Below are 18,973 nucleotides of genomic sequence, written 5' to 3'. Positions count from 1 at the left end.
TCTGTTGGCGCTCATATCGGACTTCTGCATTCTTTTGGGTTTTGTTCCTTCGCTGTACAAAAGCACAGACTTCATTACATTTTCATACACACATACACTGTACCTTACCGTACCTTGAGCTTACTCATCCCCCAACCCCTCCCACCTCTTCCCTCTGAGGAAAAGTCTTTTGAATGCTGATAAACAAAAAGCAGGGGTGATAGGGAGAGGGCATGAAAATGAGAGGCTGATACTTTTCAAAAAAACCTCTGCTACAAATAGTTTTACGCACAAAGTGCAAAGATTTTAACACTAGGTGCTCTAATCCAGTCAGTCTCCCACAAATACAGATGCATAGATGTGCGTATGCTTTACGGACTTTATAGAGTGCTTTCTTTTCCTGTAATAACCTAAAACTTTTTCACTTTTTTTAAACATTCATTTTGTGCGTGTGCTTGTGTACATGTGCGTGCTGTGTGCCATGGCTCACCTGTGACATCCAGGGACAACTTGAAGGAAGGAGTCATTTCTCTCTTTCCAATGTGTGGGTTCCATGGATGGAACTCAGGCTGTGTGTAAGGACAGTGGCATGTGCCCTTAACACCGAGCCCTGGTTTTTTCTTCCCCCCATTCCTTTATGATAAACTATCAAACACCAAAGCAAACAGCACAGATGAACAAATGAGAACAGAGACCTGAGTTTCCAAACCAACACTCACTAAGTACAGATGTTTGAGCAAATCACCTAGTCCTTAAAAACCTCACTTTGCTTAGCCATAAAATGGGACCCCTTTAGATGGACCTAAATGCCTATCTTAGAAATTATAGTTAGCACATAAAACATGCCTAATACAGAAGGCAGATCCAGCAATTCCTCACCAAAATTCCATTTTTTTTTTCAAAAGTCATGCTTTTGAAACACACATTCCCAAATAATCCAAAGACTTCACTGTTGGCAAAATGTTTCACAATGGTCATTTGTGCACCTGTCTTCAGGGTATCAGAGTAAATGCCATGGACCAAAGGGATGCTACAAACTGTTATTTTCTAAGTACAAATTTCTAAACAAAATCAATTTTTAACAAATTTGGCTTGTAGGGTACTAAACTAACTAGGCTGCAAATAATCGATAAAAAACAAATCTTGCCACAGTTTTAAGGCATTTGAATTGAAACTAATATGCTCGTACAATGGGCACTTACCCAATGACTCAAGTCCTATGTACTGTTAGCAGCTCGTAGCGGGAGTGTCATGCCTGTGATCTCAGTACTGAGGTTGAAGGATTTGTATAAATTTAAATTTAAGACCAACCTGGCTTCTATGAGTTCCAGGCCAATCAGAGCTACCTATCAAGACTCTCTCAAAAACCTGTGACCTAAATACACCAAAGTAAGCACCAACAATGAGAGTCAATTTAATACAGGGTTAATGGTTTTTTTCCTCATTATAAATTCAAAATTATACAACTAAAAAGAGAAATCGAGGAGTCATTTGTGAAGCACAGAACAAAAAAAAAAAAAAAAAAAAAAAGGTTTTTAAAAATGTAGTTGTCCGGAGCTGGAGAGATTCTTAGCAGTTCAGAGAACTAGCTGCTCTGGCAGGGGACTGGGTTCAGTTGCCAGCACCTCCATGGTGACTCACAACCATCTGTAACTACAGTTCCAGAGGATCCCCAACATCCTCTTCTGGCCTCCCAGGGAACCAGGCAGGGAGGCAGGTAGTGCATATATATTCATTTAAGCAAAAATACCCATACATATAAAATTAATTAATAAATATTTTAATTTAAATTCAGCCCTCAGTGGTCAACAAATTTAGAGAAAAGCTTATCAAGAACTACAAAGGGCTGCAGTGTGGCTCAGTAGTAGAGCATGTGCTAAGTATGCATAGGGCCTTGGGTTAAACACTACCAAAGAGGGGCTGGAGAGATGGCTCAGTGGTTAAGAGCATTGACTGCTCTTCCAAAGGTCCTGAGTTCAATTCCCAGCAACCACATGGTAGCTCACAACCATCTGTAATGGGATCTGATGCCCTCTTCTGGTATGTCTGATAAATAAATCTTTAAAAAAAAAAAAAAAAAAGAACTAGAAAAGGGATGACTCTCATGTAAGAAAAGACCAGCACTCAGGAGGCAGAGCAGGTGGATCTGTGAGTTTGAGGCCAACCAGGTCTACAAAGACAGTTCAAGACAGCCAGGGCTCTATTACACAAAAGATGCCTGTCTCAAAAAAAAAAAAAAAAGTGAAAGACATTAATTTCTATAAGCTAACTTGTTATGCAGCTTATGTTCAGTTATGACACTAAGAACCACCGGAAATAACTTTTATATAAGATGTATATAAATATGTATATAAATTTAAATTTTAGATAAGATGTATATACATTTAAATATTTGGTTTTATGTGGGATTAAACCACCAACAGAAGATCACATCCCTTAGCTAAATGATGACCATTTGTCAAAGCCTGTCAGTCCACAAGTATGAGAAACAATAAAAGTAGAAATTTAAGCTCGGGTAGCTGAGAGATTGAAAAAGACCTGAAGATATGGGCATCATTATTTCCTTCACCAAAGCTATGAATCATCTCATCGGAGGCCTTTCTTTTCTACTTATTTGTTTGTAATTCTTTTACTGAGTGTCATCTCAAGCAGGGTGGTACTAAGAGCAACACGAAATAATAAGGCCTCTCAAAGTCAGAACTCAGTGTACCCTTTCTCTCCATATTCTTGCTTATCTCCTGTTAAGTCAGCCAACAAGCCCCTCTGCCCTGTAAATCCAGACAACACAAAGCAAGTCCTTAATGCTAGCAGAAGGCTGGTACTGTGAAGAAGAAAAGCCTTAATGGCTAGCACAAGGATGATAAATTGATCCCTTTCTTTGGACTGACAAGGAGATAAACATACATGCAGATAGCCCTCCAGGCATGTTCTACAGGGAATTAAGCATCTTTATTCCCTTTACATGTCAGATATCAAATCTGGAAAGACGGAGCCCAAACAGTGTTGCTAGAGAGAGAGAGAGAGACAGAGAGAGAGAGAGAGATAGAGCATCTGCACTCCCTTTAGTGAGTATATGATTAAGTACACATCCATGAAGCAGACAATACAACTACATTCAAGCTGACATTAGAAACTGACTTGACCAAAAACATGGAATTTACTTTACACAAAAGGCACCCAGGCTTTGGAAGCTTGGCTTGCTTCCCTATAGCTGAGCCCATCACTAGGGCACAAATACACCAACCTACCATAAAGAAGGAAGTGTTCTGCTGCATGCCCTCACAGGCCTAGACTGTTTGTAAAGGGCAAGAATGAAATATTCCATATGTTTTCTTTGTCGGTGACAAGGCTATTGAAAGCCAGACCATGGTAGTCTCCCTGCTGAGGGACTGGATCAGGCTATTCATGTGTAACCAGGCAAATGTCAAGATGGCAATAACAAAAAATATATCAAAAAAAATTTTTTTAAAGAGTGACCATGGGTAGAAATATGTAAACTGTATTTGAACCACTCAGGCACTCTGAACAGACTGTGGCCACTGCAGCCACTCGTAGCTGCTGTGCTGGCTTATAAGTCACTAAAATGCAGGACTTAACCAAAACTCCAAAAGCTTTTAAATTTTCTAAAAAAATAAAATAAAAAGCAAACAAGAACTCCAGGGACAAAAACCACAGCTGAGCAGCTCAGCATGTGCCTAGCACATACACAGCCCTTAGTTTAAATCCCAGCACCAAAATGAAATGTAAGAAAGCTATATAACATTTTAGAAATGATATATCTTTAGAAAGAATTTTAGTTCTAAAATTACTAAAGAGAAGAAATTATCTTTAACCACAAAGCATGAGCATTCTAGTCTCAAATGTAAATATATATATTTGTGTGTGTGTGTGCATATATATATATATATATATCCAGTAACCAGTAAAAATATCTTTTCAAAATACTTATAAGAAAAACTAGCAATCTAGTTTTCTAGAAACAAAGTGAAACAAAAGAATAAGAATGTAGCTGCTAACTTTTTAGTTCTGAGTTAGTTTTAGCCATATCTAACAAGAAGTGACCAGGTGAATCTGAGAAACTATAATAAAGAGAATTCTCAAAGAATTGAGTTTGTTCAGTGAAAATTCTTGGTGTTGCAAAGTCTGGCAGTATTGAGTCAGGTAGCATGCTGTTTGTGAATACTTTGTTCCGCTAATGAGACAGCATCCTCCTAATTGACCAACTGTCTCAGGAATCTCAGGAAAGCAGCATCAAGTCTCAGAGGTCAAAGTTAAAAAAATCTGATTTCATTTGAGCTCCCTTCAAAGAAAGGCATCTCCTTACCATCGCAGACTTTCCTGTCAGCAAGTGAGAAGCCCTACCTGTAAGACAACAGCATCATTATAAGAATACACACACTTTTCCATCAGCCCAGTGGCTCACCTATGAAATCCAGATCCAACTTTCAATCTGATACACACTCAAAGACCCAAAGAAGGAGGATAGAGAATTTTAAATCACAAGCTAATGCCACACACAAACACACACACACACACACACACACACACACACACGGAGCTACCTATCAACTCCCCAAAGTCATGGTGATACACATGGTCCTCAGCTGTGTCATCCAGGCCACGCTGAAGCAGTCCTAAGTAAAGCCTGACAGTAAAGCAACTCTTTTTCCAGATGGGAAGCCTAAATGAAGCCGAGAGCAATTAACTGACTTGCTTGACCTCTGGATTCCTTATGCAACTCAAAACATTAAAAAGCAAAAATCATTTTCAGAAGTCTGCTCATGAAGGCATGCCTATCAAAGAAAACTGGAAACCAGCAGGGACATAAAGAGACAGATAATACAACTATGGATTCAAAATGACCTTGGAGGGCTGAAAAGCAACAAGAAGCAGTTTCTTTATAAGGAAATATTGGGGTCAGATATGATGGCATACACCTTTGTGCAGACACTTGAGAAACAGGCAACAGGCCTCTGTGAGGCCAAAGTCAGCCTGGTGTACACACTGATTTCCAGGGAGCCAAGGCTAGTTAAATGAGACCTACAGAAGATCCTGTCCCAAAAAGAAAAGGGAGAAGGAAAAGAAAATATTGGGGATTGAGGAGACAGTTTAACAGGTAAATGCTTGGCCTGCAAACATGAGATAAGAGGCAGAGACAGGGGAACCCCTAGAGAAGCTAACAGGCCAGGTAGCCTGGTATACATAGCAAAAATCAAGAGATTCTGACTCAAACAAGGTAGAAGGTAGTGAGGAACAGATACAGATGCAGCTGTTTTCTAACCCCACATACATGACATGCCATGTGTGCCTTCATATATGTACATACATATACACTACACAGAAACATACATCATACACACAAAAATTAAAATCAGAAAAGATTAATCAAATTAGGTGAGCAGAAGTATCACAAAAAGGATGAAGACTGGGTTTATAACAGGCGTTAAATGTCAGTAAATCCCAAATGTGTTTTATTAAAACTGAGGTGCCAACAAATGTCAAATATATTGGACTCATGTAATATTCCCTTCCTGTGAACATTGCCCTCATGGTATTAAAAGGTCTGTGAACATTTCCACTTATGTGAGGTAAGTGGGGCTCAATTAAGATCTGAAGTACAATTGTGACATTTAGAAAATGCAAACACTATAAACACACTGGGGCAAGTAAGCTCAAGTGCTGAGGAGCACAGGACACTGGCCTCGAAGCCAGAGCTGGCCTGGCCTGTTTCTCCTCTCTCCCAACGACTGAACAGAAGCTGACAGACACAGTAGAACAAGCCCACTGAGGTGCATGCATGGTTCCAGAGATGTGCTCTCATTCTGTGAGGAACAGTCTGCAGACAAAGGCAGCATGATAATCTAGAATCTAAGAGTAACTATGTGCTTCCACACTCCGAAAGTCTGTGGTGGGTCAAACCCTTCATGAGGTATAGACTTCCTTCAAAAACTTCTGCACAGAAAGAATATCCCTAGGGGAAACAGGAAAAAACCCAGAAGTTAATCAAAGTCACAGCCCAGTCCTTCTCGCTTCATGGAAGAGACTACCTCTCACTCTGCACATTTTCCCCTAAGGATTCTAAATTAGGATTCAAACTGTATCCAAACTGCTTTGTAGTAAGAGCACAATGTGATTTCATTCTTTCAACAGTCAATATTAAAAACTAAAATAAAACAAAACAGAAAACATACTACATTTCTATAACGTAAAGAATAAATAAATAAATCATCCAGGAGGCTAAAGCAAGAGGATCATAAGTTCAAGGCCAACTTGAGCTACACTGCAAGATCTTAACTTTGCCTCAAAAAATAAACAAAGCAATCACTTAGGAGGGCTCCTACAGCCCTTTGGGGAATCTTGATTCAGAATGTGGAAATATACAGCACATATTAAGCATGGAGAGTCATTAATATATCTTGCAATATATTAAATTTGCCTCTCTGAATGCCCCATTACTAGCTGACTTTAGCTCACAGTCTAACTGGATGCACAGCTGCCTCCTAAAACATCTATGGCTTACATTCCCTTAGGAGATATTTTCCTATTCTATGGGACAATATTCTAGCTCAGGGGCATGATTCAGTGTTTTGTTTGCTTCCATTACAAAAAGCTAAAAAAGCCGGGCGGTGGTGGCGCACTCCTTTAATCCCAGCACTTGGGAGGCAGAGGCAGGCGGATTTCTGAGTTCGAAGACAGCCTGGTCTACAGAGAAACCCTGTCTCAAAAAACAACAAAAAACAAACAAACAAACAAAAGCTAAAAAATTGCATATATACAAATAGTTAAAATATTTAAATATTCATATTAATTTCTTGGGCCCAGAGTGGAAAAAAAAAAAACCTTTACTCATACCTAAGAGGAGAAAAAAAAACAATATCTGATAAATAAATAAATAAATAAATAAATGACTTAATGCCAAATATGATATATGATGATTTTGGGGAAGGACCTGGTTACTGTGCATTTTTGATAATTAAAAATATCATAATACAAAAATATGTTTCACAAACTAATAGTAACAACCCAAACGTTAGACATTTTAAATTGCCAAGCCATGACATATAGTAACTCAAAAGAATCATACAATAAAAAAAAAAGCCACATTCAAATCTTAGTAACCTTTGACTCTGAAGGAACATAGAGCATGCTACAGACAAATTCACAATATTACTTTAAAAGGGTATTTGAAACTACCTCACTACAATCTTTAGAAGGTTGAAACACCATTAAATATCTATGAACTATAAAATTATGCTCGCTTGCGCTCTCGTTCTCTCTCTCTCTCTCTCTCTCTCTCTCTCTCTATCTATCTATCTCTCTTACACACACACACACACACACACACACAGAGACTGGTTTTTAACTCACTTTTAGAACCTGCTCACTTTCAAATAGGCTGATATCTGACATGCAGTTTAACCATCAAGTGCTTACAGACATAAAAGAAATGTCAAGAAGGCAGACAAATTAGCCACTGTGTAAGAGTGGTGATTGGGTACATGCCCTAGATTTTACTTCTTCACTGCCAGTATTTAAAATAGGAACATTTTATCACCCTCAGTCAAGGTTTTACAAAAACCATAATTCACTGAGCAGAAATAAAAAAAAACAAAACCTTATTTTTTTATATATGAAAACAAGCTCTGACATTGTCAAAAATAGATCATCCATGAATTTTAAAAAGCAACCCCAATAATATATTTATAAACTTAAAATGTTAATATCTACTTTTACAAATGGAAAGAGCAATGATGTCCTATCATGAAGACGTGTGTTGGCCAGCTTACTCTTGCCTTTTTAATACCTGCATTACATGTTTATGGAGACAAAAGTGAGTTGGTCTCAGATTCTACAATTCACCAAATGATTCTTAGACTTTATGTTCTACAAGGATTTTAAACCCAAAGTAGAGGCAGAAGCTACCATCTACTCTAATACCCATTACTGAAACACACTCTCTCTCTACCCTCCTCCTCTCTCTCTCTAATAGAATAAGCACAATCAAGGATACCAGAAACTAAAATCCAAACTGGCAGGCTGTCAGTGCTTTCTACCATTATAAAGATGACTAAAATACAAATCTGAGAGACAGACTGACAAAGGCAGAGGCCGAGAAAATGCCTAAACTTGCCTGGATCCACCTACTAAGACAGATCTTTGATCTTTCCTGAGAGATTAAGCTGTCAAATGTTACCTTACAATTCTAATGCTAGGAGCCAAGTACTTGGACAGTAAATACTTGTGACACCAAAACTGGCACAATATTCAGCTGAACTGGAAACTGTCAACTATTACCGGTTACAGCAAGTCTTAAGAAGGGCAGAATGAATAAATCCCTGGTATAAATTCTCAGCACTCTTCAGGCAACATCTAAGACATCACTGCCTGGGGAGACACGGATGCCCTATTCCATAGAACTCCAGTTGAACTGAACAACTGTAGGATCTACTGGGTTGGTGTGAGTCCCCAATACATCTCTACAGAATTGACTCAAGAAAATGTGTAACAATTAAAGTTCAAAGCTAATGTGTATAGGTCTGTGGTAGGGTGCTTGCAAACAAGACCCTGAAGCACCAATTCATTGAAAATTACTTAGATTAAATAGAAAAAAAAAAACAAACTCTTATCAATAAGAGTTGTTGACATGGCTGTTTTCCAGACTGTAGAAATTAGGGCCCTGAGGACTAGGCATTTGACTCACTCAAGGCTACACCAATGAATTGCTGAGATCTGGAACCCAGCTCCCCACATTTCCCATAGAATGCTCTTTTCTTTTGGGCAGTTTGAGAACAGTCATTAACTAATTTGAAAAATAAAGGATCCAAACTAAAAGATGTTCATATATTAACCTTGCTTTAAAGTAAGTACACAGTTGTACAACGCTAATAACTAGATGGATACACTGTAATAATGAAATTTACTTAGAATTAGGGAATAAAAAAAGATACCAATTTTACTATAATAAAGTATTAACATCCAGACTCTGATTACTGACCTGACCTGTTATGGCATACACAGTAGATACTAGAAGTTAGAAAGAGAAAATACTTTCAACTGATATCTGTTAAAGGAAGGTGTGTGGTGCTGTACTGAAGAAAACACACCCTGGAAAAGAATCCAAGATGATGCAAATAAAAGGAGAAGAAAAAGCAACTCACTCTTTAAATAGTACTTCAAAGCCCTTCAGGTAACCATCCGTTCCATAAGAAAGCCTTGATAATCTGCTCAGGTACAAAATATCCACAGTGAAGGTTTGGGTTATGACTAATTATGTGGAAGGGAGGACATTGAGTAACTTTTTGTACTGTATCCAAATTAGTGAAACAGAGTGATTTTCTTTTCCAAGTGTTAAGCCACACACACAGGAAACAATCAGGGCCATTCTACCCTAGCAAAGTGCCCTTGCTACTCATGAATTCTGCAACAAGTCTCCATGGAAAATTTCCTAACACACACTTCTAAACACAGACAAGAACTCCTCCAAGCGAGTGCCAATAAAAAGGCTTAGGCAGCTTCAGCTGGAAGGCTGTCCTGCTGTTCCCAAGAGCCTCTCGAGAGGTCCTTCTAGCATGACTGTCACTTCTCCATCCTCATATCCAGGAAGATCTGTAAAACCACCCAACTTCAGGATGGAAGACGCAGGTTGCAATTACTTTATTTTTTCAGATAAGGAAATAGTCACACACTCCAAAACAATGTGGAATGACTTGCCCAAGGCCACACAATTACTCAGTGCTGAGGTAAAGAGGATCAAAAGCTCAGATCTACCTCTCTCCTAAAAGTCATAGAAACAGACTCTATCATCTTAAACATGTTCTATGGAATTTGTTTCCCAAATCTTTAGCTCTCAAACTTCCTTGCAGAAACCCAGGAACCAGAAAACATACTACGAACTCCCTATACAGGGTCACTGTCACTTTATCTTTCTCCCCAAGCTTGGAATGGGTGTGGTTAAATTTTTTTATCACCACTAACATAGGGATAACCTTGAATCCTTTGACAATATAAAATGAAACTTTAATATGAATAAGATTACTTAACTATGATAGGCCAATATACATTGTGGCATAGGGGTCAAAATAGCTATTCCAAAACACAATCACTACTAGCGTTATGACTACAGAAGCCTCATGAAACATACTGGGGATTACATCTGCTTCTGTCCCCCAAGTCTGATAAGGTAGCAACCAGCAGGAAATAGACAGTTTGACTGAACAAGTTTAAATCAGCCTAAAGTAGGAACAGCAGGAGTGTTCTCTCTGGGGCCTTCTCAGTTCTGGACAAAAGGCTAAATGTGGACCAAGTTTGGCAAACCCTCACGGGAATGGCGTCTAAATGGGAAGCCCTTTAGTGTGGTCCTACGAGCTTATGTTGTGGTGTGCTGCTATGAGCTTATTTATTCACCCCAGAAGTTTTAGGTTTCTCCAGTGTACCAGATTCTATGCACTGAATCAAATAAAGTCCCTGTTCTCTGTTGGCCCTGTGGTCTCCAAGGTGAAATGTGCACACAGCTCAATGGCTGGAGAAAGTCCCATCACTAGACAAGTCACTGAGCAATGAGAAAGAACTCCGAACACTATAGTGTCATTTTAAAGCTTCTGGTTTTGCTTTCGTAATCTCACAAATGGTGAGATCCAGAAATTAAGATTTAAACAAGGGCCTAGAGACTTGTGGACTCACTCTCAGTGTAAAACTGTGTCCCATGAACGCTGCAATGGTGCCTCAGAATGGAATCTCTTGGTGATTCTAAGTTACGCAGTGAGAGCAAATAGTTCAGGCCTGAGGCACCTGCCCCTCCTCAGACAAAGCTCTAGAGTCAGCAAGCTTCCTCAGTGTTAAGTGAAATACACTGTCCTTGAAACCCCTTAAAGATGGAGTGGTCATATATATAACACACTTCTGAGGGTGAGATCAGGGTATGGGGGAGAACGAGGTCTCAGAAAGTGCACTCTACCTATTGACCACAAAGAAACAGCTCACATTTGACCACCTCTGAAGTTTAGGAAAATGTTATCTATCCATTCCACAAGCTACACACAGGAACTCCCCTAAGGCTGAATCTCTTCGGTAGGATGTTTCATTGTCTCCAGTGAGATCTACAGGATCTCACTGTGTGATGCTCTCTCTCTAGAGGAGCAAGTTCTCATAAAAACATGACATTAGGTACCGCATAAAACAGGCCCATTTCCTTACGAGACAAGACTATTTGTTAAAGTTTGAGGAATGTGCTAACTAACCAAAGTCTTTACAAATAAACTAAATAGTGAAATCCTAATTTTTTAACTAATAATTTAGCTGAAAAGACTAATTTAATAATTTAATCTGAAAAGACTTAGGTTAGCACATTCCTCAAACTTTAACAAATAGTCTTACAAACAATAATAATAACCATAATTCTAAATGGTTCAGGTAAAGTCACCTCTCTTTCTGCCTGAGTTCTCTATTTCCAAAGAGTTTTGAGAAACAGTAAAACCCTAGCTCCTCACTTGCCAACCCTGCTCAGATTTCGCCACTTATTACACCTGTGCGAGCAAATTGCTTCACACTTCAAAGTTTCACGTTTTTTGGTGAAAAGTTAAATATCATTTTGAAAGAAAGGGTCTTCCCAGGCACCAATAACAGCTACAACTGGGACAAAAACAGAGACTAGGGTACAAAGCCATGGGTTTCAATTCTCCTCCTCCTGAGAAGGCCTGAGAAGGACAGCTGAATGCCTCAGCACCACCCACCTGGAAATACAGCAATGCCCCAGCTTGCCTAAAAGGGAGTTTTCCCTTCACAAGATCTGTTATTCCTTTAAAGCTATGTCTAAGAGGTCTCTTTTGATAGCTTGAAGGTAAAAAGGAAGTTTCCTTTGCCAGAGGGCCTCTAGGGCCCCTTCCTCTCTTAACAGGTCTTTCACAGCTCCTGATTTAATCATGCAGTAGGCCACACAACACGAGAAGGCTGAAAGGGGCATACAAACTGCCCTCCGCTCAATTACCCCATTCTTTTTCTATGGGTGGCATTTGCCAACATCACCTCCAACACCTATTTCAGATTCCACCCTCCTCCCTGAGACGTTGAAAGCTCTCGGGGGTCTCTGAGGAAGGAGGTGAGGAAGATCAGAAGAACCATCTGTGCTACTCTTCCTGACCACAGGCAACTCAAATGAAAGGTTCTGCTGGTGAAGGTAGAGGCGGAAAACGGTTGCCCACCTTAAGACTGCACTGAACACGTGTTCTAGAACTTTCTCTCCCAGCATCCTCTACCTCAGGTCAGCATTCCCTCTTTAAAATGTCTTATTCACTAAGGACCCCCGCCGAGTAGGCCGAAAGCTCTTCCTCCTCCTCCTCTCTCCTCCTTCTCCCTTGTGCTCTGCTTGTGGTAATGAGTCCCGAGTGGATCTGGGCTAGGGTGTCACACTGCATAGGCAGGACGGGGTCAAACTGGAAAGCGATTCACGCTCTAAGGTACAGGTGTTTCTTCACTCCGCCTGCGGGAACCCTGGGGGTATCCAGGTGCTTCCCCATGGAACCCATGGAACGTGCCTGCTCGGCAAACGCAGGCCAAGTTCTAGGCGCCCTCATCCGTGGCCAAAGTTTTGCCAGCCGAACAGAGGGCCTCACAGGGGAAGAGGTCGCGTGAAAGGCTGCCAAGGACAAGCGTTTCCAGCATCCTCCCTCCTTCCTGGCCCTAAATACACTTGGGATTTGAGATGGGGGGCTGGGGGTATAGGTAGTAACTGCACCCAAAAAGTCTGCGAAAGAAAAAGCTCCTCGAGGTTCAGATCCAGACTGGCTAATGCCCCCTGACCCTCCACAAACACAAACACACACACACACACACACACACACACACACACACACACACACACACACACACACAGGTGATTGGTGCACCAGGGGTTGGGGACTGGGGTCGAGCCCCACGGATCCCTAACCCGCAGCCCGGTAGCCCGCACTCACAGAGCTTGGGTGAAGGCGCTGAGCCCCTCCGGTACGGCCGTCAACCCCTTCCCGGAGCAGTCCACCCGACGGTCGCCGTCGCAGCTGCAGGGCGCAGCGCAGAGAGGCGGCGCCGCGCCGCTGGGCCCTGCCGAGCCGAGCAGCCCCAGGGCGAAGAAGCAGAGCAGCCGCAGCGGGCCCGGCATTGCTGCGGCCGCCGCCCGCCTCTCCCGCCGCTCCCCTCGCTCGGCTCGCCTCCGCTGCCCTCCGCCGCCCCGCGCCGCCCCAGGGGCAGCTGGCCTGCGGGGCTCGGGGCCCGGGCGCCGTCCCTCGGCGGTCCGCGTGCGCTCGCTTCCTTCAGCAATCCGCCGCCGGAGCGTTAGGACGCGGCGCTCCGCAGTTTCTCCCTTCCCGCTGCTCCATGGACGCGCACCGGCAGCCCCTCGGCTCAGTGGCTCAGGCCAGCCGACCCGGCCCAGAGCGGCTGCCCGGGCCGCGCGCTGCCATCGCCGCCGCCTTCTATCCCCGGCCTCCTCCAGCCGTACTGCTCCTCAAGGTTGCGGAGAGCAGCCTCCAGCCATGCCGGCCCGGCGTCCCAACCCCCGCCCCGGTTCTCACAAAACACCCTGGTTGTCCGCGCTCTGCCCGCGGCGGCTCCCGCTCCGCGCGTCCTTTTCCCTTCTAGGGTTGCACGCTCGCCTCGGGAGCCCCTGGCCGCTGGGTTATGCAAATCACTTAGGTACATGCAAAACTAACCCTGCTCCGGGAGCGCCATTGGTCAGGGGAGGTCTCGAGCTCATTACTATGCAGGCAGGGGAGCCATTATTGGTCAAGAGGAAAGGGGCGTGTTTCTCTTGAGTGAGTGACAAGGTTGTGCTGCTGCGGCCGCTGCTGCTGCTGCTGCTGCTGGTGGTAGTGGTGGTGGTAGAGGTTCAAGTAAAAGCCCTGATTTGGCTGGATCTGCTGTCAGGTTGTGGATTGAAGGTAGACATCTCGAAGGAGTCTGCTGTTTCCCTCCCCCACCCAGTCGTTTTCTTCCCTCCTCAGAAATTGGATCTCCTAAATTGGATGACCTGAAAAGTAAAACTCGCCTCAAGCTTTCAGACGTTTCAAATAACTCTTCGCTGTTCCTAAGGGCAAGGGCATTGAGAGCTTTGCAAACAGAGGAAAGAAGGAGAGGTGGGGGTGGGGTGGGAGGGGGGGCGGATTTGGAAAAGGAGGGGAACACATTTCTTTCTATCTGATCCAAATTTTTTAGTTCAGCCGTGCACTAAATTAAAACAGTGTGATCCCTCCCGTATCTCACTTCACCTCTGATCTTAGTACCCGTTTTCATTCACACTTGGGAGCTAAATTAGCGGTTAATCATCCATGACACAAATCAGACTTCTTTCTCCCTTTAAAATCCTAGACACAAGGATGTTGAAGAGTCCAAAGAGGTGACGTTTCCCAGCACTGGAAGAGAACATTTGCGTGCCAGTTGACTGCCCTTGAGACACCAGCAACAACTTGTGTGTTAACTATCAGCATTCCTTCCTTTTTCTGGGCTTTTGTTTTCCCTATGGCCTAAGACCCACATAATCTTTATAGGAAAAAAGAACTACAGCTTTCTTAGTGCCTTTTTTTTTTTTTTTTCTTGCTTTCTACTATGCCTTTGGGTTGTTTTACTCTAGATTGTACACATTTTTAATGAACTCATTAAGTTATAGCAAAAAAAGGCATTAAAATATGTATGTTGTATAACGTTAACTAGCCACCTGATACAAATTTTAAAAAAGAAAACACAAATAAATTAACGAAGAGTTAGACGATTTCCTAAATAAAAAAATCTCACCATCTCTATGTCAAAGAATTTATGCAAAATAATAATAAACTCAGGTTGACTCCATGTACTATAAACTTATGCTAGTGAGTCAGTAAATACAGTGAAGTTTTAAGAATGATGTATTTCCTCACTATAAAGTTGAAAGAGAACTTTTAAAAGAAAGATTAGTGACACTCCAACTTTATAGGCAAGGTATCAGAATCTCTAGTGTACCATGTTCTGCTGTCTGTCTAAGATCATCTAAGATCATCTGAAATACCAACCAGGAGGTCTGGTTGGTATTTCAAAAGCTTCCTCAACTTGTTTTTTGTTTTTGTTTTTCCATTTCTATTACTGTTCAACAAATTCATGAGTAAATAAAGTGAGGAAAAAGTCTAATTCTAATTGACACTTGAAGTCTTCTTTGTTTGTTTGTTTGTTTGTTTGTTTTTGTTTTGTTTTCGAGACAGGGTTTCTCTGTGTAGTCCTGGCTGTCCTGGAACTCACTCTGTAGACCAGGCTGGCCTCGAACTCAGAAATCCGCCTGCCTCTGCCTCCCAAGTGCTGGGATTATAGGCGTGCGCCACCACTGCCCGGCTTTAAGTCTTCTTTCTTAAAAATGTAATTTCTCATCCTAAGGTACACTTTTTGCTATATTAAGGTAATTGTAGACTTTATGGTTGCTTTAATTTCTGACAAATATTTATGTTGACAGAGTCTTGCTGTGTAACCCAGACTAAACTTAACTCACCATCCTCCTGCCTCAGCTTCATGAATGCTGGAATAATAGTATGAGTCACCATGTCCAGACTCATTTCCATGTTCTCTGTCTCTGTCTCTGTCTCTGTCTCTGTCTCTGTCTCTGTCTCTGTCTCTCTTTCTCTCCTCCCCCACTCCCACTAAAGAAGTGTTTAGAAGTGGCTGGAGAAAGAACTCAGTGGCTCAGAGCACTGGCTGCTCTTGCAGAAGACAGGGGTTCTGTTTCTAGCACCCTTGTGGTGGCTCACAACTGTCTGTGACTCCAAGCCCAGGATATTCTGACATTCTCCTGGCCTCCATGAGCATCAGGCATGCATGTATACATGGTAAACACATATACATGCAGGCAAAACACATATATACTTCAAATACAAATAAAGTGTTTCCAAATTTCAGTAGTTATAAGAATCACATGTACAGTATAATTAAAAAAAAAAAAAAAAACAAACCACAGAACTCTTTGAGTTTAAAGACAATCAGGGCTTGTTATACAGAGAAATTCTGTGTCTTGAAAAAAACAAAACAGCAGCAACAACCAAACGGAAAAGAAAAAGATCCCCAGCCCTAACCCTATAGCTACTGAACAGTGAACCTCCCTAAGAACGAATTAATCTACTATTTTTTATTTCTTTGATAAGTTGTTCTGCTAGAGCATAAAACCAGAATGAAACGAAGAAGCACAATGTCTGGTGCACTGTCCCGAATAACTACTGCTTCATCACAATAACTCAAGGGCAACCTTGGCGAACAGCAAAACAAAGCCACCATACTAGTCTGCTGAAGAGAGCTGCTTCTCTCCGCACCACAGAAGGGTACGTTTGTGTCGTCACCCACAGGGAGGTAGGGGCTGCAGCCTGAGAAGCTGTGTTGGTACAAACTGTGACTCTAGAGCTACAGAAGCCGAAGCTGGAGAATCAGAGTCAATTCCAGCATGAGCTACCCCAGGAGACTGTTTTAAAGGGAAAGGGAAGAAGAGTGAGCCACCCGGTTGTTACGCCCTTGGGTGCTTTGTAGAGCATTGGAAGTGAAGGAAGCCCCCATCTGGGGGTGCTCACTTTGGTACCCTTGTGCAAAGGGCATTGGGCTGATGGGTAGACAAGCTGGACTTTGGCCACATTGCCCCACCACCCTGACCCTCTTATAAAAAGGACCTGAGCAGTATATAGATATAGACATAGACTAGACATAGACTAGACATAGACATATAGACATAGACTAGACATATAGACATAGACTAGACATGACATAGACTAGACATAGACATAGACTAGACATAGACATATAGACATAGACTAGACATAGACTAGACATAGACATATAGACATAGACTAGACATAGACTAGACATAGACATAGACTAGACATAGACATATAGACATAGACTAGACATAGACATATAGACATAGACTAGACATAGACATATAGACATAGACTAGACATAGACATATAGACATAGACTAGACATAGACATATAGACATAGACTAGACATAGACATATAGACATAGACTAGACATGACATAGACTAGACATAGACTAGACATAGACTAGACATAGACTAGACAGACATATAGACATATAGACATAGACATATAGACATATAGACATAGACTAGACATAGACATATAGACATAGACTAGACATAGACTAGACATAGACATAGACTAGACATAGACATATAGACATAGACATATAGACATATAGACATAGACTAGACATAGACTAGACATAGACGCCCCTATGCTAGGTAAAAGTCTAAGGTACTCTATTAAGGATAAAACCACAATAAAACAGGAACAGTAGGGGCTCTCAGCCAGTACTGAAATGATTGGCAGGTTCAAAATCAGCAACTCTACACTTTTTATGAAATATCTCCGACTTCACAAGTGTGAATTTACAGCAAGCCGCTTATGAAATAAAATGCTACAAACATGGTTGAATTTCTCTTTGTCTGTCTCCCCATTCTTTATTTCTTCCATTCCCTGCAAAGTAAGCATTTTGTAAATGTCTTATTTAGTTCCCATGCATAGCTACAGGGCTTCATTGTGTCCCTAAACAATGTACAGTATTGCTTAGAAAAGTATCACTCAACACTTTTCTGCAACTTGCTTTGTTTTGCTCTCAACTTGAGTCCCCCTCCCCCCCCCATGTTTGGGACGTTAATGGCTATTCTTAATTAATTTTCATTGTTATATTATATTCCATCAAAAGAATTTACCCCAGGAGAATAAAAATTTAACTCAGTGTTAAAGTACAAATTTGTAGTAAACATCAGTCGAGTTCCTGGTAAAGTCCAATGCTAAGTATTTAAGGTGTTGTTTGTTTTGCTTTGTTTTGTTTTGTTTTGTTTTGTTTTAAGGTATATCCATCACATTTCTTCAACTTCACTATTGCAACTTAAAAGTAATCACATAAAATGCCCGCAGTTATGACTGTGTTTACTCCAATAAGATTTTCTTTGTGTTTATGTTTAAGTGTCTGTTTGTTTGTTGTTTTTGTTTTGTTTGTTTTTTGAACCAGAATCTAAGTAGTCCAAGCTGTCCTGGAGCTCACTATGGAGACCAGGTTGACTTCAAAGTCACAGAGATGCTCCTGTCGTCCCTTCCTTCCACGAGCCACCATACCCAGATGGTTTTCCTTTTTAATAAACGAAGTAGTGGGTCTTATCACGGTGTTTTCATGCCTAAGTCTCACGGCACTTGTTCCTGTTCCTCATTACCCCACCGCCCTGATGCCCAGTCCCCTCTCTTAGCCTCTCAGTGCCCACCTGCTGTTCCCCTTTCTCCCTCAGAAGCTCCCTCCTGATTTCCGTCCGATGTATTTATCTCATCTTTTCCTGTCTTTTACTATCCATCTCATTCAAGATCTCTTCCTTCCTTTTCATGGTCTGCTTTCTACTTCTAGTGGCCCCGCCCCACTTTAAATCTGTAGTTTACATTTGAGAGGAAACTGGGGAATTGGTCTCTCGGAGCCTGGCTTCTTTTGCTTAACAATGATTTCCAGTTCCTGGAAATCATTGAGGTTTCCTCTAGGACTGAATAAAATTCCATTATGTATATGTTTTCTCTATCCATTCACCTGCTGAAGGGTTTCTGGTTTTTCTGTGTTTTGTTTCCAATTGCTTGTTTTTGTTTTGTTGTTTTTTTGTTTTTGTTTTGTGTTTTTTTTGTTTTGTTTTTGTTTTGTTTTTGTTTTGATATTGTGAAGCCCTAGAGGCATGAAGTGCATATATTTCCGTGGTATGCTGACCTCCTTTTTCAGGAATGTCTTCAAGAAAGTGCTAAGGACACATGGTGAATAGTTCTATTTTTATTTCTTAAATTCAATTAATTCTCATTGCTATATGTGTGTGTTCATGGTTGGGGGGTTGTGTTTGTGTAGGCCACAGGACAAGTTTGTGGAGACGGTTCTCTCTGTCCAGTTTTACCCAGGTTCTAGGGATCTGATTCAGGTCTCCAAGCTTTCATGGCATGCAGCTTTACCTGCTTAGCTGTCTTCTGCCTTCAGG

The 18,973-nt window shown here is 41.5% G+C and overlaps 1 protein-coding gene across 1 annotated transcript in view; it reads right to left on the bottom strand.

The window, feature by feature from the left end:
• Lgr4 (leucine rich repeat containing G protein-coupled receptor 4) overlaps positions 1 to 13,626 on the bottom strand; it is a 93,447-nt gene extending 79,821 nt beyond the window's left edge. Inside the window, exon 1 of the mRNA XM_034494916.2 lies at positions 12,927 to 13,626. Within this exon, the coding sequence (XP_034350807.1) occupies positions 12,927 to 13,111 (185 nt within the window). The 5' untranslated portion in view covers positions 13,112 to 13,626. The remainder of the gene's footprint in view (positions 1 to 12,926) is intronic.
• Positions 13,627 to 18,973: the final 5,347 nt, after the last annotated feature.

This window comes from Arvicanthis niloticus, chromosome 2, assembly GCF_011762505.2.
Source record: "Arvicanthis niloticus isolate mArvNil1 chromosome 2, mArvNil1.pat.X, whole genome shotgun sequence".
NCBI classification, from domain to species: domain Eukaryota; kingdom Metazoa; phylum Chordata; class Mammalia; order Rodentia; family Muridae; genus Arvicanthis; species Arvicanthis niloticus.
The sequence above is the reverse complement of the archived record's forward strand: the minus strand, read 5'-3'. Positions and strand labels throughout refer to the sequence as shown.